At 38.9% G+C, this 22,813-nt stretch overlaps 1 protein-coding gene across 2 annotated transcripts in view; it reads right to left on the bottom strand.

The window, feature by feature from the left end:
* Positions 1 to 14,971: 14,971 nt before the first annotated feature.
* The window catches only part of LOC118164422 (cytochrome b5 reductase 4), a 36,728-nt gene continuing 28,886 nt past the window's right edge, over positions 14,972 to 22,813 (bottom strand). For both annotated transcript variants that reach the window (XM_035321942.1, XM_035321941.1), the window contains 3 exons: positions 17,650 to 17,736; positions 16,100 to 16,267; positions 14,972 to 15,573 (listed from right to left, as the gene is read on the bottom strand). In XM_035321942.1, the coding sequence (XP_035177833.1) occupies positions 15,522 to 15,573; positions 16,100 to 16,267; positions 17,650 to 17,736 (307 nt within the window). In that variant the 3' untranslated portion in view covers positions 14,972 to 15,521. The remainder of the gene's footprint in view (positions 15,574 to 16,099; positions 16,268 to 17,649; positions 17,737 to 22,813) is intronic.

Raw genomic sequence — 22,813 nt, forward strand, 5'->3', positions numbered from 1 at the left:
GCTCTTTGTTGTATCGGGTTAGTTTTAACTACTAGCCAGGCTGGTAAGTACATTCAGTGCCAGCACAGACACGTATACTGTCAATAGTGTTTCTTCAAAAAGGATTCTCCAAGATTGGTGTGCTCAGCAGGAAATGAGCTGGCTGATAATGCCATTTAAGGATGATGTCCTACTCACTAGTGGCTAATAGGTTTATTACCCCAAAGGAGTGGTATTTTCAGACTGAGCAGTGTCACAAGTACTAGGGTAGACACCAGCATAGGGCCAGCCAGAAACAGTTTTCACCACTGCCTAAGAGCTGACGCTCTAGTTTCCTGTGTTGTTACAACCATTTTCACTGTCTTGCCTCACACAAACCTGGGTTAGAAAGAAGAGTTCTCTCACTAAACCTTACAGTCAGGAGCATCCTTTTCAGTTTTGAAGGGATAGATGACTAGTGGACATAAAACTAGGCTAAGGCAATTATCACTCAATTTGCTCTTCCAAGAGTCTGAAACCAAAGCATCTGCTGAGGTGCAAGAAACAGGTTGCATTCTTATTTGGTCAGGATAATCCCTTTCTGAAAACACTTCCAAAGGAGTGTGGGCCAGCCTTATCTGCCCTCACATGGAGGGATAAGTTCAACAGCTGCTCTACAGAAGTCTTGATTAACACTTACCTACGCTTATTTACTTATTAACACAGGGCTGTCCACTTTACTGAGCAACAACATCAACTATCTTCTTTGGGCTACTAAAAAACAATCCTTGAACCTTGGGGAATGAACACTTCTAAAGCACAGCTGTTTTTGAGGACCCTCTTCCCCAGAGACTAGCCTCTTTTTTCCACCGAAATCTTTGCCTGGCGCCAGGTTCCTAGGATGTTTGTCTAAGTTCACTGACAGGATAGCAAGTCCCACCCTGCATACTGTCAAAGGGCTCTCGCATTCCAACTTATTCTTGGCATCCTGGCAAAGTCCCCCAAGTGCCTGCTGCACAATTTGCCATTTCGCAAAGGATGAGGCAAGGATGCAGAGGCTGAGGCATCTTCATTAAAAGAAATTCTTAGCCTAGCTTTAGGCTGAGTGTTGGATTTGTTCTTCATGTATCAAGCAGCACATGTTAAGAGATAAGCCCAGATAACCCCTCTTTTCTGGGTCTAGTTCTGTCAGCCTCTTCTTGTAGTGTTCGGATTTTGTGCATGTCCCTGTGCACAATTCGCAAGTATTGCTGCCATGCTTAGAATTAGATTAGTTCATAATAGCTTTTCCAAGAGGAGATTCTACTACATTGGAATATGTATCCAATCATTATTTATTGATTAAAATTTCACTCTGTGGGCTTCACTGTACACAGCTGAGAAGAATAAAAGTTCTGAATTTACCTTTCATGCATACTCCCTTGAGTAAATAAAATTTATTTGCACACACTGCCACAATACCAGCCTACATGGAAGAGAAAACAAAAGCAAACCTGCTTTTACTTAGGAAGTTGCTTGGACTGCCAAGAACACTGCATGTCATTAGCAATACAACTACACCCAGAATACAGACAAAAATTGCACTATGTGCCTCTTTCTATAGGAGTCTGCCCACCTGAGACACACTCTGGTCTTGTCAGTGTCCTGTTCTACTGAGCACAACATGCTTCTGTTGACTTTATTTGCAGCAACAAGTGTCTAAAACAAACATTGTTCCGGGCAGCAAACAAATCACTCCTGGCACATTCCTTCCAGATATACTCTCTACTAAAGTGCCTTAAGACACCTTAAAAAGCAAAAACCCTCTGGTTTGTGCAGTCTGTCAGATCAGGACACCTCACCGCCGTGCCCTAACACACCGTTTGTCTTTCTAATAGATCAACCCATTTTAGTGTAATCAAACCTGCCCAGCCGCCTCAGTTTATGCCTTCCAGTGTAACAACTACAGCTCAGTGACACCAGGAAGCCAACCACTGTGACGCAGCACAGACAAAACCAGGAGCATTAAATCTGCTGCCCAGTTTTGCTGGAGGACACGTTGGGCCGTCAAAGCGGAGCTCATCTTAAGTTCTCTCAATGCAAGCTGATGGGCCGATGAATGAATGAAAGGGCTTTGCAATAGTCAGCTTTCATCAACAGCTTAATAAGTGATGGAAATTGGAGTATTTCAAGCAGTTCAGTTATTTTTAAAGATTCTTAGCTAGCAGTATAAAAAATTCACTTTTTTTTTTTTTTTTTTAAATCTGACTTGAAGAATGAACAAAATTATATTTTCTAATTGAAAAACAAGCAGTTATGCACAGGATTCATGGGCTTTATTCACTTCCAACACAGAATGAAAAGGGAAAGGAGACACACTCAATTCTTTGCAGTTAAGCTGAATGACTCATAATAACAATAAAAAAAGAGACTACAAAAAATTTGGTCTCTACTTACAAGTTTTGCTACCAAATCTTCATTAGTTATGAAAGTCTAAGAAGTCATTTTTGAAAGAAACAGCATAATACTGCAAAAAGCAAGAATGCTACATGGACTTAAGTGCTTACCAAGATGTTATATTTTCATTATAAGGCATTATCAAGATAGAGTTTGGCAAATAACTTCATTATACAGACAAGCCACCACATTTTTATGTCCTCAACATGTAATAAAGGGTTGTTGTTTTCTGTTGTTGTTTGCTTGGTTTGTTTGTTTTTTTTTTTTTTTTTTTTTTTTTTAAATCTCATCAAGACATGGTTTGCTGGGAGACTGCAGATATTTGACTGCCAGACAAGGCCAATGCCTTGTCCTTACACAACTGACCACCATTCAGTAAACACGAGAGGAGGTGCAAGCATTTGGCAGTGTCCATCCTTATTGCATTCACCAAGTCCAAAGGTGGGTAGGTACCACTGCAGTAGCACCAGCGTCCCTCACACTGAGCTCAAACAGAACCAAAGCAACCCCCACAGAGCTGCATGGTTTCCAGGATGCAAGATTGGGATGGCTGACCAAATCCCTGGCTGTTACTGAAGAAAAGGACACAGCTGTAGTTTGCCAAATACTGTTTTTAACATGCAAACTCTGAAGCATTGATGGCAAGCTTGTGAAAAGAACAACAGGGAAGGTACTAAATTATTAAGCTTGTTTCACTGGTTTCAAAATATTGTAGAGGAATTTCTGCATATATGTCCTACTACCCAGGAAATCTATTATTCAAGGCTTCAGTATTCAATATTCTCTACAGGAAAATAATTTCCTAGGACTGTCTGCACAGAAAAAGAACATTGTTCATTCAGCAAGTGTACTGGAGATGTCCTATTAATAGACATATTTGTCCTAAGAGGAATGGCATTGAGGCTTGATAGGATTGTAGATGGATTTTAAATGTTATTTAAACACTTTTTTTTTTTTTTTTTTTCTCTACCATGTAGAATCTATTCTGCTTTTACTCATTCATCTTGTTGAAGGGCCAAAGGTGGTGGGTAGGGAAAGACCACCTTATATAAAACTGCTGGTGGCTGTGGCATTTAGGAGCAAACCCCTCTCCTCCAAACAATCTGAGCTACCAGAGGCATTAGCTGCACTTCTGTCGAGTAGTTCAGCCTGCTATGGATGTAGGACATTGTTGTTCCTTTAGGTACAACAAATGGCAATTATTCAAGCCAGTGGGCACTGAGATGGGCACAGCTGCTCCTTGTGCTTCATAGAGTTAGTTTTTATGCCTTCCATACTCAGGCACCTACCTTCAGGTTCCTAATTTTTAGAAATCTTGACCCAAAAATGTAAAGCACAGTAACATTTTAAGTATCATTCTGTCCTACCAGTCATCTAAGTGCATCTGTGGAGACCTTTAATCATTTACAGCATTAAAAAAATGCATGAAGTGTTCCATATAAAGGCTTTTTCCTGTTTTGAAGTTCACATGAGTCCCTATTTTTTTTTGCTTTTTCATCTCCCCAACATTTTACATTTAGAGCTGTTACTCTTACATCGCTTGTTGCCAGCTTGGAGTATGCATCTGAGCGGCCCCGTCTTGGCTTTTCCCCGCAGCAGTCATCATTCGGGGTGTAATTATCACAACTTAAACTGAAGCAGATGACTCCTTTCTAAAGCGTTTTGTCTCCGCTTCATCTTTCTTGGAGCTGATGCTTGAAATTTCACTCTGTGTTCTCTTTTACTGCCCTGCAAGTCACGACGAACAGAGTTAAAAGCAAGGGAAGCAGGACTGCTCCCTTCCTTCTGCCAGCCGTGAGCCGTGCAGTCAGCTTAGCAACTTTTTTGCCTCTTTAGAGGGATTGAGGCAGGCATTTCTTCCAACTCCACGAAGAAAATGCTTTCATCATGCTGTGCTCCCCAAAATGTACCTGGTTTTAAACATACATTACCAAAAGCTTCTCTTGCTTCTCACTGACTAAGAGTGTAGTCACTTTGCACAGCATGCAGTTATTCCTCTGCTACAATCTAGACTGTCATTCCCCTCCCTCCTCCTTGCCTTTTCTTCCAGGTGTATACGTATACATCTCTGTATTATCCCACAACTGAGTCCATCTTCTCATTTTACTTGCTTTTAAATCCACTATGACTCTCAGCGCATTTTATATGGGTTTTTCACTTCAAGGAGGAGAAAGTACCTCCAAAAGGACCTGGTTTTCGGTCTGCAGATACGGACAGGATTGCCAGCACATATTTCAATTAGAAACACTTGCAAGTTGGCTTCAAAAATGAAATAAAAATAAAATGAAATCAAAATAAGGTTTCCTCTTTAACTTCCACAAGCCCAATCATCAATAACAGAATCAAGAGATCTAGTGAGTAGTTACAAGACAGGACAGACAAGTGCTCTTCATGATTAAAAACATAAGGATATGAAGCAGGGGCTTGGAGGAATATTCATCCCTTTTAAGGCTGAATACCAGTATCTGGATCGCAGGAAACTCTTCACTCCCTTCTGGGGCATCTGGCACTAGCTCCCATCAGATGCAAGGCAACAAGTTCCCAGCCCCACCAGCTCGGCACTTTTCTGCACCTACCAGAAATTCTTACCTGTGTTTCCACAGCAACTCAGCGTGCCCAATTTGTTTGGAGACAGTAATCTGTTTCCATAGGAACAAAGCATCCAGGCCTGCGTTGAAACTTCAGCTTGTTAAAACATGAAATTCTGCTAATAAAAGGAAAACCAGAGAAAAAACTCTAAGGGGATGAATCCGGACTACAGCTGCACTTGCAAACATCTCTGCTTCAGTTCACACGCTTCTAATCAGATATTTTTATTTTACATTGCTAGTGATCAAAGACCTAAATAATGAGACAAGATCTTTAATGACATTGGAAATTTCACCTCCACGTATGGAGGATGGCCATACATCCAATTGTTTGTAGGTCTGTCAACAGCTTATGGATATTTTCAAAAACTTCTTCTGTCAATGATAACAAAATACGGTGGGGAGGCTGGGCCATCCCATAGAAGGGGGCTGTCACATCCCTCCCTCACCAATGCTTAATCCTATTCAAACAAAGAGCAAAACCAAACCAAACCCTCTAGAAGCCAACCCACAACCTAGGACTGCTCATGTTAGACTAAAAATTATGGAATTAAGGGTTGGTTATCTCAGAAACGAGAGTAGTTTGGATTAGTAATGCAGTTATTCACAAATCCTGCATCACTGCATTACTGTACTGATCGATCTCTGATAACTGTTTGCATTCCCCATACAGAAGGGATTTTATACACATGCAGAGGAAAATAAAAGAGTTCTGGGACAGCCAACTGTGCTTCAGATGTGTAGAAAACATTGTCTGACAAGCATGACCTGAAGAAGAAAAAAATATTTCAAAGCTTCCTCTCCTCCAGCAAAAGCATCATGTATTAGATTAATGCTTAGGCTGGCAACACAACTGTTCAACACTGAGGCAGCTCCAGAATAAGTCACCAAAATCTGGGTGTCTACAATCCCACCATCATCCACAGAGCAACCCAGTTGATTCTGAAGACAGCCCCTGCAGCAGCACAGATGATGCTCGGTGCCTTTGTAGGCACCTGAAATACACTCTGGCCTCCAGCAACCACCCTGGCAGGCTGGAGGCCTTCCAGCTGCCCTGTGAGGTATTTTTCAGTCCTGCATACAGACCTGGGGCACCACACGGCATCCCAGATGGCACCGGGGCCTCCCATCCCACACTCAGCAGCTCCTGCTCTGAAACACACAGACGGCATCGATTTGAGCTCCACCGGCTTCAGAGGCAGTTCAGAAACTTTGCTCCACTGCAGACACCTCACTTTAGGCATCTCAGTTTCAAGCCTAATCTTGCCCTATGACAGTTCTTAAAATACACAGCCAAAGCCTCTGAACCATACAGTATGTATTCTTTTAATGATTTTTTTTTTTTTTTTTTTTCTGCCACCCCCAATTTTCCATGTAAATATTTAACATATAGCAATGTGTAGGAGTAAAAGAATGGGAAAATACCTAACCTGGACAAAAAACAGCTAGGGTACTTTCAATCAGAACCTAAAATAAAAAAAAAAAAAAAGACAAAAAAAAAAAAAAAAGAATTGTTCTAACTTAATGCTTATATGAGCCAAGGTAATTGCTTTGTGTGTAAAACATGGATATTCATCTAACTGCAGAAAACGTCACACACAAATTTCATCAACTGGAGCACAAATAAGAGGCAGACCATGTGTTGTTTTGTCTTCTGCTGCTACTTTTCTTGCTGCCTGTCAAACTGCCTGGGCTCATGCTGTATCAGCTAGAATTTGACTGCAGATCCTGTGGCTGGAAAGGCCTCAGAAGAGCTGGGCATCTTGCCTAAAAATCAGCTTGTAAGATAAAAGGTTCAGTGTGAGCATAGGGTGGCAAGAGCCACAGAGCTTCAGTTTTGAGTTGTGAGCATGAAAACCAAGTTCACTTTTAGTTAGAGTTGTGGCACAGCAGGGTGTGAGGGCCGTATCTAGGAGCACGCCCAGCATGCTGGGACTGTGTAATTGAACCTTCACAACTAACTAATAGCCCTAGGAGCTCAGCAGCTGGGAATGTGGGACATGTTTTGAAATTCTCCCAAGCGGCTTCCATTGTATTTCATCCAATTTGTGGTCTTAAAGGTGTTAACATCCAGGGCGGTCCCTGCTACAGAACTGATCAAATTGTACATAGGTAAGCTTTTTAAGCTTTTGTCAATAGCTTATTTTATTGTAATAATCTTATCTTTATCTTATTGTAATAGAAATTGTTCCTGCAGGAACAGTGACATAAGACCAAGGAACGGTATTTTCTGCACAGGTAGGGTATTGAAGAGATGTTTTGTATGTATGGAAAATATCCGATAGCAATGAACTGCGGGTGTTGTGGAGCATTCATGCAGCACCGGGGGCCAGCTTGACTACCACAATGGAGCAGAAACGCTTTCCAGGGTCTCACCTGGCCCAGCCGACACCAGGACTGCAAAGCCCACTGCACTGCAGGCTCCTGTCACCACCCAGTCAGCAACTGACTGTCCCGGTCAGGAGATCTGGTGCCACACGCAAGCATTGCTGGGGGCCAGGATGCCACTCTCCAGGAGCGTCTGAGCTACAGTCCCAGCTACACACAGCCCTTCCCTTGCATCAGCCCTGGTATTCTGCTCACTCCTCTTGGCAAGTTCCATCAACGCAAACCGATGGAGGACTTACCTAGCTGGAGAAACAGATGAAAAAGCATCTGCTTGAGGAGCCACATTACCTCCTCAAGGTGCAGAGCAGCATACTACATTTTCCAGGAGAAGGCACAGGGGACAGCACCACCTGTTTCCACAGCACCCAGCTCAGCCACTTGACTGAACAGGAGCAGTTCAGCTGTTGTAGCTAATTGCCATGGGTTCCTGCTAATGATCACCTTTGGTTTGACCTACTCATTAAATGTGCACACAATTTACCCTTCACTGCTTTTTCAGAAAAAAGCACTGTTGACTCCTGTGCCTTCACTAACACGACATTTCCCCCTTACTTGTAATACATGAATACAGTTTCATGCAAACTAAGACATTTCTTTCCAGCTATATTATGTTTACTATTGGCTCTGTAGCTTTCCTCTGTAATCTCTAATCACACAGTTCTAGTCTACTAGGATTTCCTTTTATAAACCCTTTCAGCAGTGTTTTGTCGTTTTCATGTATTCCTAGCCAGGACCTATTGCTTTCAACATAGAGAAAAATACTTACGTCGTGAATTAAAAACCAAACCAAACCAAAACAAAGAAAGCACTGAAGAATACTTCACCTTCTATTAGCTTTTCATTCAAACCATGATGGGCAGGTTACCATAATATTTAACAACAGAATCTGCATGAAACTGAAATACAGATTAATGAATTGTTACCAAGGAAAAAGTAAGGTTTTGGAAACATTCTCAGAATTAAAGATTGGTTTAGGTGTGAAGCAACCTGAGGCAGTCTCTGTCCAACCTGCTGCTAATAGCAGCATCAACTGAGATCAGACCAGGCCGCTCAGAGCTGTATGCAGCCAGGTCTTGAAAGCCCCCAGGAGTACAGACTGCATGGTGGGCTCTCCCATCCAAGGTATTGGCAAAATCCTATTCAAGAACAGTGCTTGAAGCATTCACCTGAAGACAAGTGCTTTATTTCTCCAGCATCTTTTCTAAAAGTCACAGAAGCCACTTGGCAATTATGGTGGTTTTACCGTGCTAGGCAGCTGAACGCCACAACCGCTCTCTCACTCCCCCTCCTCAGATGAGGAGGGGAAGAAGTAAATGAAAGAACAGCTCATGGGTTGAGATAAGGATAATTTAATTAAAGAGAAAAAAAATTATTAAGGAAATATTATTATTAATTAAACAATTCAACTAAAGGGAAAAAGGGAAAGGAGAAAAGGGAGGGGATAGGGAAAACAAAACAAAACAAAACAAGTAAAGGCTATGTGGAAGTGCAGAGGAAAGAAATTACTCTCTACTTCCCACAAATGAGCGATGCTTGACCACGTCCTTGAAGCAGGGCCTCAATGCACATAGCCGGTGTTCGGGAGGAGGACAGACGTTTTCGCAACAAGAGCCCACCCCTCCCCTCTTCTTCCTTTTTCCACCTTTTATTGCTGAGTGTGACATCATATGGTATGGAATATCCCTTTGGTTGGTTTAGGTCAGCTGCCCTGCTGATGTTTCTTTCTCACTTTTTGCCCACCCCCTAGGAGGGTCAGAGAGAGTCCTGATGCTGTGCCAGCACTTCTCAGCAGCAGACACAGCACCGGTGTGATACCACTGCTGTTCTAGCTACAAGTGCAGAGCGCAGCACTGTATGGGCTGCTGCAGGGAAAGTTAACATCCCCACCAGACCCAGTACAGCAATATGCTTAATAAACAGGAGCTCGCACAATAAAGCAGAACAGTTTCAGGAACGTGCCTGTTGGATCGTATAACCAGCAATAAAGAAGTTTGATTACAGCAGCAAACCAGGCTATAAGGAGCTCCATTTTAACAGTCACGTAAAGCTGTGATGCTACCTAGATGTGAACAGGCAGACCATGAGCATCTCTGCCTTCAAAAAAAATATAATAATAATTTCATTTGTTAAGACAAATTAATCTTGATTTTAGACATTCAGACCAATGTTCATCACTTCAGAAAGTTATAAAATTTATAAATCTGCAACAACCCTTTCAGTTATTCGAATGACAAAAGTAAAACTTAAACTTCAGCCACTTTCAGCACTGTATCTTGCTTAGATTAGAAAGCTGAGATAATGTCAACTTGCCATGTGTTGCTAAGCTACTCTGTGCAAAACACGTTGTGAGTAATGTGAGCTCTATTCAGAACTACAAAGGAAATCAGAAGATTTTAGAAGTATGACGATTCATCCTAAATTACACCTTAAAAACCCTTGAAGTGCCTGAAGTCTTGAGTGCCCACCTTGGGTGAAACAAGCAACTCTGCTTATCTGACCAGGAAGTCCACTTGGAAATGAATGTCCTTCCACTTAACTCCAGTAAAGATAATAAATTATGACTGCTCTCAACTGTATGCTAGGTTGTAATCTGGATTTCAATTGTAGCAAAAAGATGTTTAAATAGGTATTATCCTAATTGGAAATTCAGATTGCCGTGCTTAAAGAGGCCCTCCTGATGAGGCCCTCCTAGAAGGGCTACCATCGCATTAGGAATTTGATCTTTGACAAGATCAAAGCAATGAAGATTGTAGGTGGAACTGAAACACTTGCAGGTTGCTCTCATTTTTGCAAACCACCCAGCGCAAAGGACCACACATTACAGACCTACCTGCAAGAGAAGCACGAGAGTAGAAAATTGCGTTCTTCTACAGCACTATTTGATGAAGTAGTGGGTTCGTAAAGAAAAGTTTCTGAAAATTCCCATTCAAATTCTGATTTAGTGTGCAGCCTTTATGTCTGTACCTTCCACAAATTATTATTTTGTTGTTTTTTAAAAACTACAAAACCAGAATACAGTATTCTGATGTAAAGGGCAGATATATTTCCAGAATATTGGTAATATGCCTTCTAGTGTAGGACAAACTGTTCAATTTAGAACAAATTGTTTATTTTAACATCTTGTAATGTGAGCCGCTGATGTTAAAAGGTCACTGATACAAAATATGAAATGTGTGTCTATCTTGAAATAAGGCAATTGCTGCACAATTTTATAATGCAGGAATTTTTCAAGAAAAGCAGCTAATGGTTATTATGACAAAAGGTATACTTACGTGAAGGTTTCTGTGGCTCCTCCAAAAAGTCAATTTTGCTCAGAAAAAAAATGCATGGGAGGAGAAAACGGCAAATTTTTCTGCCTTACCAGAACCTCCTCCAGAACTGTAGGAACTGCAGATGCACTGAAATACGCAAAACATTAATATTGTGTTTGTGCAGAATGTGCTTTTTTGTTGTTGTTAATGAAGACCTACTGAATGACTGCATTCTTCAAATCCCTTATATTTTACTGTGTGGTTTTATTATTATTTTTTGTATTTTTTTTTTTAACAAACACTTCTGTCCTAATGAGCATACAAAAATTTCTTTGAGCAGCAGCACAGAAATAATCAACTATGCCACTTCATATTGGTTCTTCTGAGCCTGTTTTAATCAGCCTTAGAATATGGAACTATTCCAGAACTAGAACTGATTTATATGCAAATCAGGTTTTCCTATAAAAACGAAACAGTGGTCTTCCTCACACGTACTAAATGCAACAAAAGCCAAGCAGCTGAGTTTTTTAAAATACAACTGACAAACAAATTATTGTTAGTTTGTCATTCCTTTTCACTATCAACAGTATACATACAGCAGCTACCTATAAACACTAGTATTAATGAATTAAATTGCATAATTGGAATTTCCATCAAATATCTTCAACAACAAAATATGCTGTAAACTTCTTACACGCCTTCTTACATACCTTCTAGTGGGAGGCGTCCCTGCCCATTGAAGGGGGGTTGGAATCAGATGATCTTTAAGGTTTCTTCCATCTCAAACCATTCTACGATTCTATATTGTGTAACATTAACCATCATATTTTTCGTGTTTCATGTGCAGATGAACAAGTATTTTAAGAAGAGTCTCTTGGCAGACTATTAATATGTTACACTAGAGCATTAATTTCTTCAAGCTACTATTCTAATTACGCAAAACTTATTTACACCTGTAAATGCAATAAGAATTACATGAAGAGTCTTACCAAGAATACGTTCCAAACAAAGAGCTGGGAGACTGCAGAGGCCCCTTTTCCCCATGAAAGATTTTCCACAGAAGTTCCTTGCTTGAGACTGACAACATAATGACTAAGTCCATGCCTTTTGATAAAGGTTTCAAAGTTCCTTTCAGTAAACTAAAACGGGTTTGTTTCTTGGTGAACTACCAACCAGAGATGGCACCGAGCAACATCAATTTCAGAGGCTGTTTCTCTGACATTAACCAGGTGATTGATACAAAAACAGCATAGGAGAATACTTTTCTGATGTCACCTTCCATTTCTAGTCTCGTTTCCTAGGAAAATGTAGCTCTTCTCATCAATCTGTGTACAGCACACAAGAGCCTCTTCCCTCTCTCTTCTTCCCATCCAATAATTCTGAATCTGCAGGTCAGCTTTAACAGAAGCTGGGTAGTGTTACCATTTTGCTGAGCACAAACTTACTGTAAAAGTCAATTTAACCAAGTGAAAGCTTAAAGTCCATTTAATGTCACGGCAAGTCATTTAAATCGTGCTAAAGGCCTGAAAGTCAGATCAGTGTTGGACAAAACAAAAAATCCATCTTTCAGGAAATAAACCTGTTGCAGTCCCAGTGATGTGCAAATTCTTAAAATTAGGTCACAAGGTGACGATCTAGTTAAGGAAATAGTGGTTATATATACTGTGTGTATTTATTGTATATACTGTGATATTTTTTAACTTACAGAAAATATCAAAGTATTGATCTCTTCCTCTGTAACAATCAGCCACAGAATACAACCATGTGAAGTTGCAAGATGGTACTTTAGGTACTTTTTGAGACCTAGATGCCACCATAACACAACTGTAGTGCAAATGTTTGAAAAACAAACAAAAAACAACACTTCAAACAGATGAGAATAAATTAAGTTACCCACAGTAATTCAGTGACTGTAACTTGCAACAATTCAAATGCCAAAGTATGAAACTTTGCATAAGAATACCAGTTTTGTATTACTTAAAACAAGTAATTTGACAGGTCTATTCATTCACCTCAGAAGAAAGCAGAAACACTCTCACTATTTGATGCTCAACATGTCACACCCTGCAGGATCATCAGCTTTTTTCTCTTCTGCAGTGGAATGCGATCCCTGCAGTGCATTTGTCCAAACAACAAAACTGGTAACTTGATGTTTATTCCTGGATGATCTCACGCAGGAATCTCCAGCCTCTCCCTTCACTAGACCAGCTTTTGATATTCCATTCTTATCATGAACAGAAACACTTCTGAATTCAGTGCTTGATAATGACTGCCAAAAAACGAAGCATAAACTAACTACTGAAGGCAACTGTTCAAATGTTTTCCAAGGTAACAAGTTTGCATATTGAAACCCCCAAGGACGTCACAATATTTTTTGCTCCTCGTTAGTAACATCAGCATCTGAATATTACTCAGCTTTGATTAATGATATTTCCAGGAAAAATACACACTCAAAAAGCCATAGAATTAGACTCTTGTTTTTCATGTGGACAGAGGCAGCCCAAGATCCAGGAAATTTACTCCGGCCCCATGATCTGGAAGAACCACCACAACAGAGTACTTCTTCACTCAACCCCTTGTTGGATGTGCAAGAGCAGCTACCAATTTGGTGCCTTTCCCTCCTTAATTATTACTGCAGCATTCAGATCCTACAAGCCACGGGTAAAGACATGATAGCTCATTTCTTCTCATACAGCTGCTAGAGGTGTGCAACAGCCCTCAGCAACAGGTGTACTTTAAGCTTGCAGAGAAACCAGTTCTAGACAGCTCCCTAACACGCACTGTACTAGGGCACAGTAACACTGGGACTTGCATGTTACCAAAGGCTCTTTAGAAACTTCCATTCTGGCACTGACCTCTTCAGAGTCTACTTCCTCATCCTTTCTGACAGCCGTGAAGTCTCAAAGAGCATGATTTCCTTCAAGAGGCAACTGTAAACAGCAATTCCCACTGGTACACCAGACTGGAAACAAGCTTTCAGAAACCACACACAGTAAGTGCAGACTTCACAAGCTTCTAGAGCTGCTCTGAAGTAGTTCCACATCTATGAACACTAGATGGACTGCATGAAGCCTTTGGGAAGTCATAGCCTGTGTACAAATACAGCCTAGGTCCTACGTCAAAGGATAAAAATCACTGAAGCACCAAGTCACAACAGCTACTTATCCAAAATATTTTGCCCTTTTGGATTAATGTGGATGCAGACAGCGAGAGCAGGAAAGGCAACTTTTTGGCAAAGTAACCTGTTACAGCCAGAAAGCCCAACAGGGAGGGAATTAATGAAGTCCTTTTACACAGGTGAGAGAACAGTGATTTTTAGCACAGTGATTTCCTTTAGCACAGTGATCCCATCAGATCTCGAGCAATGGGAACATTAGGAATCCTCAGTATGCTATGGAAGATGTAATCTTTAGTCATTAACACCAAAATGTAATTTTTGAAGTCACCACAGTAATCTTGCATCTGTGACAGTAGAAAAAAACAAACTATAAAATTTAATGTTATAAGCATTTTGTTTTTCCAATGTAGCACTGATGTTTCTGCTCAGAGGAAAAGAAACCTGTTCAGAGCACCTGGCTTTTGTAATACAAATCTCCACAAATGCAAAACTGTAACTGAAAACTTTCAGATCCTTCTAGATGACAAAATAATGACGCTACTACTGAAAAAGCTGAGACCCATGAGCAATGACTGACAGCCATATCCTTTTCTAACTTCAAGTCTAATACATGAGAGGGCACTACAGAGATGATAGCTCTGTTTAGGATAGTCAGTTGCTGTCAGATAGCAATTTAACCTTTCAAAAAGGCATTATTAAGATATTTGCCATGAAAGATCCCACAATCACAAGTCTGGATTCTTAGGAATAAACACCCATTCAACACATAAAAGGAGGATACAAACAGAAATAATGAAAGAATGTGTACAGATGTTACTGACACATCTAGACTGGTGGTGGCTGCTTTACTGCCTTTTTTTCTCCAAACTGTTATTTGACAGCAAATTACAGGCTCATGACATACTTTCAATAATGGTATTAGAATCTATGGGTTTCTTTTATTACGTTATGTTTAGTAACACTGTAACCTGTCAAGTTATTTTTAGGTATTTCTACAGTCCTTACCATGGTGCCTGTAGGCCACAGGCTATCATGTTTTTACCCTCAGAACAGCTCATGATAAGTGACGAATAACATCCACGTGGCCATACAGAAAGCTTCACGGCAGACCAAGATTGTGCCTCTGTAATGAGTTCTTAGTTGGTGTCTTAAGCTTCTAGAAATCCTTCTGTATCATATTATAAACTGAAAGTAAAGAAATTTACAAAAATACATTTCATAATGTAATTTTTTTATTATCTGAGATCTTTCTTTTTAATGTTTTACCAAAGTTGATTTTATTCTTTGTTTACAAAGCCAGAAAACATCATTGGATCACCTGCAAGTCAAAGAGATTTCAGATGAAAATGAACACTTTTCAATAATTGGTTACCTGAGTTACAGTGCACTGTATAAATTTGGACAGTATTGCTCTGCAGACGTTTTACAGTAAGAAATAATAAGCTTTTCAGGTCAAAACCTAAATCAGTGCTTGCAATAAATTTAAGAATATTCACAAACAAATAACATGAAATACCTTACATAATGCATACTATACACTTCTGCTTCCCTCTACAATAAATTAACAACCTGGATGACTGAAGTATTAGCAAAAATATTTACAAAGACAAGATAAAACACAGTATAAAATTTTTTTCAAAGATGTATTTCCTCCAAGAAACAGTTTGGTACCAAGAGTGAAATTTCAAGTCTTTACAAAATTGCTTCTCACTTATTTAAATTCATGAAGGTATATAAATAAGATTGTATTGTACAAACAGACATTGATATCTTCATATGGTTTTATGCAGTAAAAGCGTGCATCTCTTCTTGGGAGTATCCAAGATCCCTCAGATATCTGAAAGTCAGAAAGTAAATTTGTAAGATCAGTATTTGGAACCCAAAACACACCACAGACACTGATGAAGCACTGCAGCTATCTAGCACTATCTTGTCTTTATTCAGATGTGCACAATCAAGTATCTCAGATTTCTCAAAAGAAAATTATTATTGGACAAATCCACCCTCCATTAAATCCACAAATTTGACTTCAAGAGCACTGCAGAAATTTAAGTGACATCAATATTGGTTCAATATTTTGAAACTGGTCAAAAAAAGTTAAGAGCCCTTTATCCTTAAATAGATGGCATATAATGAAAGCATTGGGTACAGATGTAAATAAATGCATTAATAAAAATCAAGAGAAATGCTTGTGATAGAACAGCAGCTTTGAATTTCAGTAACTCAATTTGTTAAGCTAAAACCTACACAGCAAACAAGACATTTGTGAAAAACTTCCACATCAGAAGCATTCTGGTTGGTTAGGTGATCAAATTAAAAAAAAAAAAATCATCGTTCTCTAACTCATCATCTAAAATACTCACTCCACTCCCTGCTCTGTAAAAGGTGTTGGACCACAGATGCAGATAAGCACTTTGGAGTCTTTTCTGCTTCTTTTCACACACTCAGAGAGAAGGGATAAAGAAATCTTCCCCTGTTTACCGACCCAGTCCTTCATTGGTTCTGAAAGAACAAATTGAACCTCAAACCTGGAAAGCAGAAGAGTATTTCAGAAACACCACCTTTGATTAGAAATCTGCTATTCAAGATATTCGTGAGACACTGATGTTTTCCAGGTTTACTTTTTCGTGCTCTACTCCCACTGTGTAGTATCAGTTCTCACAGACATTAGTTGTTCCTACCAATTAGGTCTATCAAATCACCTCCAATATTGGGTATTTAATTATTAAATGCAATCCTCAAATGTTAAAAATTCTAGTTGTGTATTCCACCTTAAAATAAATAAAAAATAGTTGGTATCACTCAAGATACTAAAGCACAGATTTTGTTTTTCCATTATTTACTTATACAAATGTTGGTGTAGCTTAATACATCACCAGGGAAATAAGAATGCTTAGCCAAACTTGTGAAAATGTCAGCACAGTTTCATTAATGAGAAAATACTCTAACTGGCTTCAAAAATCCACTAAATAGTTATTGAGTGAAAAACAAGCACTTGTGTATCTAAGGCTCCTATTGAAAGGGAGAAAGGGATTTTGCTGTAAATTTGCAGTGTCTAGACTGTGAAGCTTTGAAGGTGCCAGACATCACTGTTGGAAATAATACTGATTTTTCACATCAATGCTAGGAAGGAACAATGTAAACTAGTTTGTTCATACAATTTCAACTAAGAATCAAGCAAGCACGAACAAAACATACTTCTTTCGCCTCATATCTAGGCACTGATAATTTAGCTAGACATAATAGCAAGGGTACTGAAATTAAAAGGCAACCTCATATTCCTACATCTCCTGACAGAACCATGGCCTGGTATATGAACATTACCTATGCACTAGTGCATTTTAACCCATAATTACTTTGTAACTGAGAAAAGTAACAGCAAGTAAAAATGAAAGTAGGGCCTAATTTGAACTTTGAATTTCTAGATAAGTATTTTTGTAACGAAGTGACACCAAAGAGACTTTTCAAGACTTCTCACTAAATTCAAAATAATCTTCCAAAGGTAGACTATCCTTGTCTATTGCTTCCATCCCTCTCTTTGCATATCTCTATTTTCTATCACTAAGGCTAATTTTCTTCACCTTCTAAATGCTTCTTAGCTAATCTTAGCTATCATATCATACTCCATCTTCAATAGCTTCAATAGCTATCATATCATACTCCATCTTCAATAAACATCTATTAAACACTGTCATATCAAACTAACTCTTTGCTTCCCAGAAGTTAGTGACATATCCTGCTGATATCTGTGGCATACATAACCAAATCTCCTTCCAATCCCTATGTCTCATTACATTCTAGCTAAAAGTTTCCAGAAGCAGGATCTATCCTTGTGCCAGAGCTGTACAGTTACTGCATGCCCCAAGGTTTGTTCTCCTTTACGTTGGGATGATATAAGAGTTGTAAATACCTTTTATCTTTAAGAGCTAATTCCTCTAGTTGGTTTCTCCAAAGTATGTCATCTTCCTTTTTGTTGAAGAAGATCAACTTCACTGTCCTTAAAAAGAAATAAATAAAATTTAATTGCAGATTGTTTCTGTATTTGAAACACATGTTAAAGAATCAGAAGTCACTGGATTATACAGAAGACTTCTACAACAACGACGTAACTCTTCAATTCTCAAATCTTTTTGCTTCTAACCCACTATAAGAAATTTCTTGCTGTACCTGAAAGCTGTTGGACTTGTGACCTATCTTCTAAATGCCATAACCCTGTGATTGCAACCTCTACTTCAGGAACTGCTGTTCTAAGAAAAAATGAAATCTCTTAGAGTTACTAAGGCCTGACTGAGAATACAATATACTTATTTGACAAGTTTTGTCTAATGGTTTATTGATATTGTTTGAGTACTACAACTGCAATTAATAGCTGGTTTATGAATTCTGTACGCCCTTTTTATATTATGTACCCCAGCTTATAGAGAGGTGGAATTTTGAGAAGTTTATGTCAATATTAAATTCCTAAAGATGGAATTAAATATATAGAAGTAAGAGAAACCTAACTCACCAACTTGAAGAGAAAATTGCATCTCCGTACCAGGTTATCTTATTCAGATGTTATTCGTTAACTTTTAAAACCTATTTGCCTTGAAGACTACTGTTTCTAAGCCTTTTATTTGCCAAGTAGTTAATTGAAAAATAAATATTTTGTTATTAAGGTGAGTGCTATTATCTTTTCAGATTTTTATGCTACCATGGAGGTAAAACACAGAGGCCAACTTTACAAAGTATAATTTACACTACTTGATAAAGCTACATAAACCTCATTTCTCCTTTATCTCTAATGCCAGACTAACGCCCCTCATACAACTGATACAAGACAGATGATCTGCTGCTGAATGCAAGCAGTTCCTGAACTGTACCCCACAGGGCTTTAAGTTCCTGTTGTTTTTTTCTGCTCGGGCACAACTGTGAGCAGGGTGCCTGTTGCTGTGGTTGCAGAAGCAGTAAATTCAGCGCTCTACTCTCAGGAATCAGGAGCGTTGAGATCCCAGGTGCAGAAATGCATGCAGAACCACGGGGTTATCTGCTGGGGCCACCAGTGCAGCTCAGCTAAGCCTGCTGATCCTTCTCATTATGCAGCCCTGCAATTTTGGTTCAATAAACAAGGGACTCCAACACCCAGTGTCCTTCCACACACAGACAACCGTGCTTCTAAGAAACTAATGCTAGACATGATACTATGCTTACAAGATGCTGCACTGAAACCATTAATTCCCTTTTCCTCCTCCCCTGTACCCTGCACAGAGCCATCCTTCAGGCATGTGTGTCACATATGCTAGGGCTTCTGTGGAGAGTTCATGATCTCCAACTGTTCTTAAGCTGCAGTTTAAGAGCCCACATTCTCCCAGTCTAAAGACGCTGTATTTTTCAGACTTCTTTTTCCTATTTTTCCTTTTCCTTCTTTTTTCCTTTAGTCATGCTTCAAGATACCAGGAAATCTCTGACAAGCTACATCAGATGCCAAACGTAAGAGATCATCTTTTACTTATCAGCAGAACAATCATTTTCAGATGCCAAAAATAAAATACTGTGGTATTACTGTTGGGTATAGTACACAATATCAATTGTGTTATCAAGAGAAGTTTCAGATACAGTACAACTCAAAATAATTGACAATATACAAGCTTTGGAAAATTTCCTTGGTATAGAACAAATCAGCCCCAAATCAGCCACGCTGCTTCTTTAAATACTAAAATCAACTTATTCAGAAGGTAGCATCTGCCAAAAATCTCGGTTCCTTACATGCTTCCCAGGGCCTACTGCCCTGACAACACAGAAAAGAAAACTCACTTCAAGAATGTAATGCTGTCAAAGCTGGCATAGTGCACCACAGCACCAAGCACTACTCAGGTGGGGAAGAGAGTCAACAAAAACAGGCATGGGAAAGCCACAAAATTTATTCCTTGAGCACAAAGTTAGAAACTGTGTTATTTGAGCAATAATGCCTTGGGACCCCCTACTGATACTCTCCATTCATTGTATGTATGTTTATCTGGTGCAGTACCACTGCTCAGTAAGCATGGTAAAGAGGACAAACCAGAGACATGGAATAAACTAGTCATAGTTTTGCTATAAAGAAGGGAAAAAAACAGCTAAAAGGAAGATCTGGAGATTCAGAACTGATACCAACCATTACAGAAGAGCTATCTGAGAGCACGATGACAGAACTTCAGACAAAGAAAATAAAAGAATGAGGAACTTTCAGTCTTTTGAAATTAGATGGGGAGAAGCTAACATACTGTGAACTTCAAGGGATGCAAATTTCAATAAACTCAAAAAACTGGTATGGAAGGTCTTACAGAAAGTTATATAGCAAGAGGAATAAAAATGATCCATACATGATTTTAAAACAGGAAGAAGAGAGGTAGAAGAAGAAGAAGAGAAGGTAGAAGAAGTTACAAAATCAACTTTAACAACAACAACAACAAAAGAAGGCTGATCAAAGTGGAATGGTATATTTAGAAGGAATATAAAAACAGTGTGGCAATTTAGGAATGAAAAACTGAAGACGAAACATGATACAAATATTAAGAATTAAGAACAGACTACTAGCATTCTACACGCAGTTGAGAAGAGCGTTAGCCCTCTAACTAGTGTTTAGTGCCTCTGTGCCTCAGCCTTCTTTAAGAAATGTATCCACTTCATTGTGGTAATATACCACAAGTAAAAAGGACCAACAGTGTCATCTTAAATAGGAAAAAAATGCATAGATATTCTTTAAAATGAATACTTCAGCCGAATACAATTTGGCCTTTAAGAGAAAAAAACAAGATGAATAAAGATCATTATGACTTCATACTCAAAAAGATATTGCAGACAGGGAAATAATAAATTGCTTTCCACTTTTACTGTAGACAATAACAGACTTTAAAAAAATAATAGGGAGATGTAGGCTAGGCAGTAAGAATGGAAATCCAATGATGCAAGATAGTAATGTCACAAAAAACACTTGATAGGGAAGCTGTGGGTTCTCGAACATCAGCAGTACTACCTCAGAGGTTCAGTTACCACTGGCCTAGAACTAGACAGAAACTGCTTCTGCAGCTGAGGTGACCATTAAGTCATTATTCAGATCCTTCCTCAGCTTTCTTTCTGCCATTTGTGTTCTAGCATATGCAATCCAAAGTTATGGCAATTGTTACTGTTTACAGTAAGATCATTTTTGATGCAAATCACATTTACATTGTTTATATGTTATTTATGTACATGAGGTGCATATATAATATAAATACATATATATACACACAAATGAAGATAATTCTGCAACATTTTCTAAAAAAAAAAAGTGGGTAAACAGCAAAAATAGGGGTAAACAGCAAAAATAATACCAGGAAACATATGCCTAGATCAGTCAAACACAAGGCTTTATGCTTGTACTGGATCAAGAAATTCTAACACCTAACAAGCCTCCAAGGTGAGAAGAAAAAACTCATTTACTTTGACTAGTAAGAAACTAGTAAGAAAACATGCTGCTGCAGCCTGAAGTAACTGCTAGTACTGTGTTCCCAGGCAATCATGCTGAAGAGAATTAAAAGAAGCACTTCTGGCCATCTTTCAATGACAGAGTAGATATGAGCACTGTCTGTGCTGTAGAAGTCTTTCACACGTTACCTACCGTGTTTATTCTGGTTATGGGCAAAACGTCAAGATTTGCATCTTTTACTACTGGGTTTTCTGTCCTTGGTTTTGCTTTCATGTTATATTTACCTCACATATTAGTTTTCCGCTCAAGAAGGTAAAAAAAAATAATAATCCAAATTCACTCTGTAGTGTTTCCCCAAGCATTTTGTCAGATGATAAATTTATTTCACAAAGCCAGGCAGCCCTGTATCATTTGCTACTGACAATACATGATGCTTTGGAAGAGCCCTGTACGCAAACAGCACATACTCTCTGTCCTCACAAAAGAGGATTACGTGTAATTACTGGACAACAGCAATACAAGAATAAAGTACGCCTTTAGATTCTTTTCTACAAACAGATTACTGCAGTGCACGTAATCCTTTTTAGTTTTACTGAGAAGACTGGCCTCCAATTTAAACCCTTTATACTCTTTCAAAATGTGCTTCATAAAGACATAATGAGCCAAAACATCCTCTGTTTATATTGAATAAAACCCAGTATTACAAATTAATATCTATTACGAGAGTCTGAATTCAAAGACACAGGAAAACAGTGGCAAGTCTGTAAAACTGTCCCCTGCAACAGCTTTAAAGAAAATTAAAGGTCAGGCATATTTTCCATTTCTGTAATCTCCCAAACTACAACAGTTCACATCGACAAAAATGTAATCTATTAAGAAAATCTGCAAAGCATGACGCTGGAGGCAAAACATTGCTAAAAGCAATGCTAACACAGCTCATCTCTTTCAAAACATGCCCCTACAAGTAATTCATTGCATTTCCTTTTAAAGCTGAGCTATGGCATACTCTCCTCAGTTAGGACTTTTTACACTCACTGTCACATTTTGGTTTATATTACAGTTTAAATAAAGACATGAAAAAGCATTCTTTTAGAATTCATGTCGCTCAGTTTTTTACGAGAGACCATACCCAACACAAGCAAGAATCTCTTGTATATTCTGCATTTATTCACACAAGATAATTGCTTGTGGGTCTGCTTGAATATAAGCAAAATCCAAGTTCAAGATGCCAGCGTGGTCAGATCTCAGAAAGATATAACTATGCTAACGGATCAAAACCTGAGTATTTTTAATTTAGGCTTCTAGTTCTCCCAGGTTATTTTTAGCTTAACACATTTTTCTCCTCTCAAGAAAAAGGTTTTCCTAATAGATGCTGCAGAAATGCTTGAGCTCTAATAAAGACCGCTAGTGTCTGTCTCACATCAAACCATAGCACAATTTGCTATTTACTGAGAATGGGACCGAGAACTGCACCTAAGGCTATGAAAAGCTGAGGAAACCTCAAATTACGAACAGTTAAACAAATGCCACAACTACTCAAAATTTTGCCCATTACCTAGATGTACGTCTACACTGATAAAGTTCAAGCCAAATGAAATTAGACAGTTTCCTGCTGAAAACAGGAGGAAGATAGTATGTTCAGTTACAT

Source organism: Oxyura jamaicensis, chromosome 3, assembly GCF_011077185.1.
Source record: "Oxyura jamaicensis isolate SHBP4307 breed ruddy duck chromosome 3, BPBGC_Ojam_1.0, whole genome shotgun sequence".
NCBI classification, from domain to species: domain Eukaryota; kingdom Metazoa; phylum Chordata; class Aves; order Anseriformes; family Anatidae; genus Oxyura; species Oxyura jamaicensis.